Here is a 10,312-nt window from a genome sequence, read left to right on the forward strand (position 1 = left end):
GTTTGATTGAGAAATACACCGGTTTCAACTCGCCCAACATGCCTACAAAGTATCTAATAAATGACCTGTAAACTTGGTCCAAACATTTCAAACAACGTTCCTAATCCAAACTCAGGTACCCTAAAACGTAAATAATCGATCAAATTTAAGACGGAATAAACTGTTTCTAACACCGGATAAAAACAACGCACCAAAACAGTAGAGTCCATTTCTCAAAAGAAAAACATTGAAAAATGTCTAAAGACTGTTGACATCTAGTGGAAGTCATAGGAACTGCAACCAGGTTCATAATAATAAGGGTATCACATAAAAAACAATTGGAAAATCCCATGACCTCTATTTTTTTCCCCTGGATGGTTTGTCCTCGGGGTTTCACCTGCTATATCAATTATGTTATACACACATACATTACTGTAACAATTTTAGAAACTTTAGAATGTTTTCTATCCAAATCTAACAATTATATGCATATCCTAGCTTTTGGGCCTGAGTAACAGGCAGTTTACTTTGGGCACACTTTTCATCCGGAGGTGAAAATACTGCCCCCTACCCAAGAGAGGTCAACTAAGTCATTGGCCCGCCCCCGTGAGTACAGACATGATCTGGCTTCATGAAACCAAGCTTTTCTATTGTTACGAATAAAAACCCCTCCTGAGGAAATCCTCTTCAGACCACATGTACCTCGGTGGACACTGAGGTTGCAATGGTTTTTTAATTCCTAACCATACCACGTGGAGCATTGGCTACAAGGTGGGAAATGGTTACCCTCTGAGACAATCGATCCAAACAGAATAAAAGCAAATCCTAGATACTAATTACTAGTCTGCAGCTACTAGAAATGATGTAAACCTGGGATTGCAAATACCGACAACCACCGAAAAATCTATTCCATGAGAACATTTTTGAATGGTACTCTGAAGTATCCATCCTAACCAGAAAGGACTGTTCTTCAGGGAAGCAGAGAGAGAGAGACGCTGATGAACTGACTCTCCGCAGATGGACCGGATTCCAACGGAAATCACGACGACACACTGGGCGTAAATATATATTGATTGAAATTATTCCCGAATGAGTGAGCGTTCATGTGCAAAGGATTAGCATTTCAATTAATACAATTAGCAACTGTGTAGTGATTCCTTTTGTCTTTCCCGCATATTCTCAGTCCACACCCACTTCCCTTTGTCCACCAAGCCGTCATATCGGCTTAGCCCACTAGGGAACCTCCCCTATCATTTCCTTGTAACCATATCTACTGTTTGTTTTTTCAGTTATTACTTAGTGATTATTTAGTTAGTTTGTAAATAAATGATTAAACCAATTGGTGAATGGATGATTCATAGTAAAGGCTGGGTTGGTGCAGATAACCAACAGTTGACGACATTTGGAATGAGACTAACGTGAGGTAAAGAATAATTCATTAATTAGAAGACTAATTGATCAGATATTAGAATATCTGAAGAGTTATATTAGTAAAATTATAACTGAAGATTTTCCTTTGTTTCCCTACTACCTAGTTAATCACATTTACTTGATTAGTTTAATCACGTAATAATAATTACAGAGAATTGATTTGATAAAATAACTGTCTTCACTTTTAATGATTGCAAAGACATGGCACTAGCTACTGAAGTTGGTAAGGCAAATTTAAATAAATTGCATTAACTGGACACAAAAATACTGTTCTAAAACCAAGAAAACAATGTACAATATACTGTACCTCCTCCATCTCCTGTAATTAGAAATAAATAATTTTAATTGAATAATATCCCCCAAAAATCTAGACTCAGTCTTAATCTCTATCAGACAATGTCACCAAGCTTTTCAACACATTGAACCCCCATAATGCTCTTTGGCACAATCCCAATACAACACACCAGGTTAATTATCTGATCCTAATTCTATGATTGGATGTCAATTTATACTGCAAAAGTTTTCATTGGTTGGAGGACGTCCTCCGGACGTAGTCATAATTACCATGTATGTCTATGGAAGGGGGTGAGGCCTACGAGCCTCCTAGGTTTTGTATTGAAGTCAATGTAGCCAGAGGAGGACGGAAGCTAGCTGTCCTCTGGCTACACCATGATGCTAGCCCAGACAGTGCTGTTACTGTTAGTGCTGTTAGTGAAGTTACTGTAGACCTTCATTGCAAAACAGTGTATTTTTATCAATTATTTGTTGACATATGAATATATTTAGCATATCTAAAAGGATAACTTATTGAATGTTTCACACTATACATTTTTATGAAATATCACTGAGGATGGTCCCCCCCCTTCCACCTCTGAGGAGCCTCCACTGCTGTATTCTATTTAATGCCATCCTATTCAACTATTGCTGTATATATACTATTATATCCTAAGTATTCCACCGATATACTAAAAGCTCTATCCACATCCATATACTGTCCATAATGTCTATAATGTCTATACATCAAATCACATATAAATATTTATACTCTGATATATTTATATTCCAACATTGCTCGTCCTAATATGTATATATATATATATCTTAATTGCAATCTTTTAATTTTAGATCTGTGTGTATTGTTGTGAATTGTTAGATATTACTGCATTGCTGGAGCTAGGAACACAGGCATTTCGCTACACCCGCAATAACATTTCAGAAATATGTGTTTGCGACCAATAAAATGTGATTTTATTTTATTCATTCTATCAAGTTATGACATTATTCTGTTGAGCAAGGCTTTATTTAGTTGACTAGGGCAACATATTATGAATACATGGTAACTTTTATAATTAAATGGATTATTGCTTTTGACATAAAATCAAATGAGTAGTTGCTAATGATGGAAGGGTTCCCGCTGGGCAGGGTAGATGCAGGAGTGACCGGAGCCCATTAGCTAATGTTACAGTATACTGAAACTTTAGTACTTTTTTGATTATATACATTTGGTTACTTTCCGTACTTCTGTCAAATTTGTTTTCCGTCATACTGATTGAGAAGATTGAGTCTATCTAGTAATTGGTCTGAATCTTTTCAACGGGGCAGTAGTAAGCTAGCCAGGCTATTTGCACATGCAGCTGACACACCCACCTTTGAGAGCAAGGGAGAGAAGAGAGAAAATGCTGACAGCATGGCTTCTTGTAACAAACACATCTTACCTCCACACCTACATCTTGTTGACAAATCTGGTTCTTCCGCTCAGCAAGGAAGAAGCCACTGCTCCAAAACCGCCATGAAAAAGCCAGACTATGGTTTGCAACTGTACATGGGGACAAAAATCATACTTTTTGGAGAAATGTCCTCTGGTCTGATGAAACAAAAATAGATCTGTTTGGCCACAATGACCATCATTATGTTTGGAGGAAAAAGGGGAAGGCTTGCAAGCTGAAGAACACAATCCCAACCGTGAAGCACGGGGGTGGCAGCATCATGTTGTGGGAGTGGTTTGCTGCAGGAAGGACTGGTGCACTTTCATGAGAAAGGATAATTTTGTGGATATATTGAAGCAACATCTCGAGACATCAGTCAGGAAGTTAAAGCTTGGTCGCAAATGGGTCTTCCAAATGGACAATGACCCCAAGTATACTTCCAAAGTTGTGGCAAAATGGCTTAAGGACAACAAAGTTAAGGTATTGGAGTGGCCAGCACAAAGCCCTGACCTCAATCCTATAGAAAATTTGTGGGCAGAACTGAAAAAGCGTGTGTGAGCATGAAGGCCTGCAAACCTGACTCAGTTACACCAGCTCTGTCAGGAGGAATGGGCCAAAATTCACCCAACTTATTGTGGGAAGCTTGTGGAAGGCTACCCGAAACGTTTGACACAAGTTAAACTATTTAAAGGCAATGCTACCAAATACTAATTGAACATATGTACACTTCTGACCCACTGGGAATGTGATGAAAGAAATAAAAGCTGAAATAAATAATTCTCTCTACTATTATTCTGACATTTCACATTCTTAAAATAAAGTGGTGATCCTAACTATCCTAAGACAGCTCATTTTCACTAGGATTAAATGTCAGGAATTGTAAAAACAACTGAATTTAAATGTATTTGGTGAAAGGTGTAAGTAAACTTCCGACTTCAACTGTAAGCATCTGCCTCTGGTTCCAAAGGTTGCATGTTTTAGAGAATTTGTTTTGAAGGTGCACTATGCAGAAATCGCTCCGCCATTTCCTGTTTGCAAAAATTTGAATAGTTCGCATAATTTCAGTTTATGTGACAAAACAAGCAATTATAGTGTAGAGAATCATTGTCCCATCTAATCAGCTGTGAAATATCTTTTCCATAACCAAAAATATTGTCAAGAAAAAACTAAACTTAAGAAAAGGAAAGATAGAAATAGCTCAAATAGAACAGATCTACCGCGTCTTGAACTTGCTTTCAATTAAGAGATCTATAACTCATAAATGCATGTGAATTCGGTCGGGTTGCCGAAAAGTTATATAATGCCTCTTTAATCCAATTCCAAACCTTAACCCTTACCTTAGCCATTCACAGTTAATGCCTAAACTTATACACTTTGAGATTTGATGTTTGGAACAACTTCTAAATGTTATGTTTGAGAAACATCAAAGAACGTCTAATTCTGACGTCAGTCTGAGCACTTTTAGACAAATCAGGGCAGTGGAAAGGAGGATGCGTTACAAAACTACATAAAAAACAATTTTACACATGACGTTTGCATTGTAACGTTATTCTACTAGCAATTCAATTCAAATGATTTTTTAATGACAGTGACATGAACAGATATTCAGCATGACATTCATTTGAGCATTACAAACCAAAAGTTATATGAAATACAATCATAACTTAGCTATGACAGCAATATATTTAGACTACTTCCCAATTGTCTGGGCTTGCTAGCAGTAGCCACTAGCTAGCCAGCAGCCCTGGGCGGAGCATTGCACCCTGGGAGTTGAAATACACTCTGGGAATCGTAGTATGCTGTGTAAAATCCATTGTATTTCTATAGTGTATAGACTATTGCAATACAGAAGCTTCAAAAATGACCTTTGGAACTAAACTTAATTAGCTGTAATGAATAATTCATCATAGGTCTAAGGAATGTCATTTGACCCAATATAATGTCCATGGAAATTCATCCTGATATGTATCAAATTACATTTTGTATGCTCTGATTCTCATATATGGTTTGGCATAAGGAAAATGTAAGATATTCATCTATTATTAAATGTTGTGATTAATTTTTTACAGAAATTGAATATAGAATAGAAGATCAAAAAGAAAGGAGGACCAAGGCACTCTTCATATAATTAATTAAAATGCCTTTATTTGTATGGCATGTTCAATGGAAACAAGGTTTTAAAACTCTGAAGTGTTCTGTCTGCATGGCCTTCGTCAGGGAGAACAAAGAAATGATCATACAATGTCCTCTTTTGAACAGATTTTTCCAATCAGCCCTGATTTTTTTCATATTAAAGTCAGTTAAGAACAAATTTGTATTTACAATGACGGCCTACACCGGCCAAACCCGGACAATGACGGCCTACACCGGCCAAACCCGGACAACGCTGGGCCAATTGTGCACCGCCTATGGGACTCCCAATCATGGCCAGCTGTGATACAGCCTGGATTTGAACCAGGGTGTCTTTAGTGATGCTTCTAGCACTGAGATGCAGTGCCTTAGACCGCTGTGCCACCCGAAGAGGGAGTGGTTACATAATTCATTGGACAACAAATAGTAAGAAATACTATACACATTAAAAAGTTAAATACTGTCGATATGTTATAAACAAAATCAGGTCAAAGCTAGAAGCATCAGAACGCCTAGAAAGGTAGTTATAACCTTAAATATGCTGGGCAAAGTGCAAAGAATAGGACAGCCATCTATTCCATAGTACACGAGAACACAGCATACATGGACAACAACAGTCTAAACATTGCTGAGGGCAATAGAGCAAAATGTCCACTAGATGACAGCAAATGGACCTATCACGACCCTGCAGGAAAGGTGAGAAATTCATATCTTCATTTAAATCAGGGTATTTAGTGGCCTGTAGTTTCCCTTTGGTTTAGCTGTTTAAGACGGTCCCCTTTTCTAATTGAAGATCAAATTCATTGCCTGCCCGTATGGCGTACTTGTGTTCCGCTAAGCGGTCATGAAGGCTTCTCTTTGTCCGTCCAATGTAGAACACCCTGCACTGTGGACATTCCAATCTGTAGATGACAGGAATGGATTTGCATTTAACAAAACGCTTGACATTTAGAAGCTGTGTCAACAAAATACTTTTTCTGTGCAATGGTTGCACTGGTTGCATTCAAAAGAGCCCTTGGGTTTGTGGTCTAGCCAAGTTTTTGAGGCTAAAAGAGAACATTCCATATGGCCAATTCCAAATAGTCTCATCTTTCGTCCACTTAGTTTCAATGGAATTACGATGATCTTAGGAAACCCAGCCCAGGGAGGTTTTCCAATATCTCGCAAAGGGCACCTATTGGTAGATGGGTAAAAAAAAAAGCAGGCATTGAATATACCTTTGAGCGTGGTAAAGTTTTTAATTACAATTTGGATGGTGTATCAATGCACCAAGTAACTATACAGGCGTCCTTCCTTCCCAGGGAGTTTGCTATCTGGGGGTGTGCCCTGAACTCCAGGGGACCCCAAGACCTTGTGTGGCCACCCCGCACTGCGGGGGTGTATGGTACGCCAGTTATCATAACACTGGTGAAGACAAAAATAATATCAAAAACATTCAACTAATAAAGAAAATGTGTTAAATGTTTGTGTGATATGTCCTGGCCAGTGATATGACATTCGAGATTGAAGGGAATTTTTAATGTTAATTGAAGAAATAAATACCGGTTCAGGTGCCTTTTGGATTAGATCTACTGTATAGTTCTCCACGTCCCTAAGATCAATTGGTTGTCTGAAGCCAACAATGAAAATACAGGCAACAACCTACTCTGTTCTATATTGTTTATTTATTGAGCACACAAAGGAAAGTCAGTCACGCTTTTTTACAAATGAACCAAAAGCTATCACGTTTCAGGTATGACCCAAATGCAGACAGTGTTGAAGAAACAAAAGTTTATTTATAATATAGGGCAGGCAAATGACAGGTCAAAGGCAGGCAGGGGTCAGTAATCTAGAGAAAAAGCAAAGGGTCCAGAATGGCAGGCAGTCTCAGGGTCAGGGCTCAATAATCCAGTGAGGTGGGGCAAGGTATAGAATGGCAGACAGGGTCAGGGCACGCAGAAGGATCAAAACCGGGAAGGACTAGGAAATAAAGGGCTGTGTGACAGGGGTTTAACTCTGGACACATGAAAGGTGGGATGTATACGGAGGGTACCGGGCAACATATGACAAACATCAAAGGGGCTAATGAATTTGGAGATGGGAAAAGGGCTGATTAATCGGAGGGCAAGTTTGCGGGATTCCACCTGGAGGGGAAGATCCCGAATGGACAGCCATACCTTCTGCCCGAAATGATTCCGGGGAGCCGGGTCGGGTGGCAATCCGCTGGCTCCAGGTGGAGGGGTTGGCAGAGACCAGGCAGCGCAGAGTAGTCTTTATGTCCTGGTTGATTCGCTCCGACTGGCTGTTGGACTGGGGGTGGAAACCGGAGGACAGGCTGGCCAACGACCCAATGAGGGTGCAGAACGCCTTCCAGAACTAGAACTGAGGACCCTGGTCAGAGACCATGTCTAATGGTAGGCCATGGATCTGGAAGACGTGGTGCACCATGAGCTGGGCCGTCTCTTTGCCAGAGGGGAGAGGAATGAAGTGGGCGGCTTTGGAAAACCGATCCACCATGGTCAGGATGGCGGTGTTGCCATCAGACAGGGGAAGGCCCATGACAAAGTCCAGGGAGATGTGAGACCAGGGACAGTGATGGACAGGCAGAGGTTGGAGGAGACCAGCCAGAGCTTGCCAAGGAGTCTTGTTCTGTGCACAGACCGTGCAAGCGGCGACGAATACGGAGACGTCAGAACCATGGTAGGCCACCAAAAGCGTTGTTGCACAAAGCCATGGTCCGACGGGAGCCCGGGTGGCAGGCAAGCCTGTAGGAGTGAACCCACTCCAGGACCGAGGAGCGGACTGCATCAGGAACGAGCAGCCGGTTATCCCAGGGTTTGGCTGGGAACTCTCTGCCTTACGAACCTACTTCCCTATTCCCCAGCTGAGTGCTGTCACCAGGCACGAGTTGGGTAGGATGGTCTCAGGTTCCGGGGAAGTAGCTGTGGGGTTATAGCGGCGTGACAACGCATCCGGCTTGACATTCTTGGATCCCGGATGGTATGAGAGGGAGAAGTTGAACCAGGCAAGCTTGGGCCCACCTAGCTTGCCTGGAATTGAGGCACTTGGCAGTGCGGAGATATTCCAGGTTCTTGTGGTCGGTCCACACAATGAACGGATGGTCCGCCACCTCCAGCCAGTGCCTATACTCCTCCAACGCTATCTTCACTGCGAAAAGCTCACGATTTCCCACATCGTAGTTCCTCTCCGTGGTTTTGAGGGAGTGGGAGAAGAAGGTGCAGGGATGTAACTTGAGGTCCAAGGCAGACCGCTGGGACAGGACAGCCCCCACTCTGACATCCGAAGCATTGGCTTCCACCACGAACTGGTGGGACGGGTCAGGATTAACCAAGATGGGAGCTGTGGTGAAGAGGTGTTTGAGATCCCGGAACACCCGGTCACCAGCTCGGAACCACATGAACGAAACCTTGGGAACAATGAGTGCAGACAGGTGGGAAGCCAAGGTGCTGTAGCTCCGGATAAAGCAGCAGTAAAAGTTGACAAATCCCAGGAAACGTTGCAGATGTACTCTGGACGTAGAACAAGTTCAATTTGTTACAAACGAACCAAAAGCACTAAAAGTCACATTTCATGCAAGATTTTTTTAAACTAGTTCAAATTAATGATGTTTTCAATTCCTCTTTTGCATTCAAAGGCAGCTCAAACATTGAACATGTCAGAATTAACTTTATAGCTATTGAATTATAACGTAAATTATAGGGAAATAATGCAGGTTCTAGAATTCCCTTCTAGCCAATCAGAATCAAGTGTTCAACAATGCCATGGTATAAATGGTACTGAGTGTACAAAGTATTAAGAACACCTGCTCTTTCCATGACATAGACTGACCAGGCGAACCTTGTTAAATTGTTAAATCCACTTCAATCAGTATAGATGAAGGAGAGGAGACAGGTTAAGGTGAATCTAAAAATCTCATATAATAACTATTTTCATTTGGACACAAAATAACTTGAAGCTAGTTTTAGTTTCCCTAACTGATATTTTTCTCTTTGTCTTCCTAAGGTTACCTCTTTAGAAGCCAACAATCTTCTCCAGTTGGAAGAGTTGGACTGTCGTCCACTGAAAGCCCTGACGCCCTACACTTCGGTAAAGCCCAATAGACAAAGTATGTTAAGCTTTGGTTGACTTTTGCGAAAGCAAGAAATGGTAGGTATGCTGAGCTTATTAAAATGTACTTCTTCAATTTACCTCTCCAAATGACTTTAGGACCATCGACTGTCCGAGGCCCCCAGGAGGTATCCCATCCACCAGAACCAGTGAGTTTGGATCAGTCTGATTCCCTGTGCTCTGAGTTGGAGGGGGACCAGCTTAAGATAGCTATACCTTCAAAAACGGTTGAAAAGTACATATCTCCCATTTATAACACTGCACTAATCCATTACATTTTCTCACAGTAAAGTGTAACCTGTGTGTGTTTATTGTTTCCATCTCTGTCTCCTACCCTGTTCCTTTTAACTCTGCTCCTGTTCTCCAGCACCTACGGGCTCTGCCTAACATTCAGACATGGATCCACCTCATGTCCTCCATTACCAACCACCCTCCAACTTTTCATTACATCATCATTACAACACCTCAGGTTATTGTCATGTTGTCATTATCGGCTGAGAAAGTTGTCGTGCTCTATCAAACTGGGCAAACAATATAGTATGTGAGATACAAAGATAAACTAAAAACACTAGCATTGCAAACACTCAGAACAATGAGAGTACAGCAGTGCCTGGACTTCACAGTGTCCCTCTTCAAATCACCCTTCCGAGACTGGCTGGCTGTTGAGAACAAGTGACAGGCAGAACCTCCCACCCACACAGCAGCCACCTCCTCTCCATTCCACACACCAGAATTCAATATTTCAGTCTATGATACCACGTGAGTGTAAAAATAATATGTGAAAAAATGTATGACACAACTGTACCAAATAAATATTAACGTTTATATATTTAAATCATAAATATTGCCAGGTTGGATTTCACAGCTGTTTCACAAGGTGTTCATTGTTCTAAATGGTAAGGAATCCTTTGAGGGTATTTGTTAGTTCAACATGATTCATTGTTGTATCCTAGGACCTA

General features: G+C 41.1%; 1 protein-coding gene across 1 annotated transcript in view; it reads right to left on the reverse strand.

The window, feature by feature from the left end:
• LOC139385864 (KAT8 regulatory NSL complex subunit 1-like) overlaps positions 1-8,643 on the reverse strand; it is a 90,072-nt gene extending 81,429 nt beyond the window's left edge. Inside the window, 4 exon segments of the mRNA XM_071131141.1 lie at positions 7,403-7,535; positions 7,629-7,874; positions 8,124-8,275; positions 8,409-8,643. Of these exon segments, the coding sequence (XP_070987242.1) occupies positions 7,403-7,535; positions 7,629-7,874; positions 8,124-8,275; positions 8,409-8,643 (766 nt within the window).
• Between the last annotated feature and the right edge of the window lie 1,669 nt (positions 8,644-10,312).

The sequence above is a fragment of the Oncorhynchus clarkii genome, chromosome 3, assembly GCF_045791955.1.
Source record: "Oncorhynchus clarkii lewisi isolate Uvic-CL-2024 chromosome 3, UVic_Ocla_1.0, whole genome shotgun sequence".
NCBI lineage: Eukaryota > Metazoa > Chordata > Actinopteri > Salmoniformes > Salmonidae > Oncorhynchus > Oncorhynchus clarkii.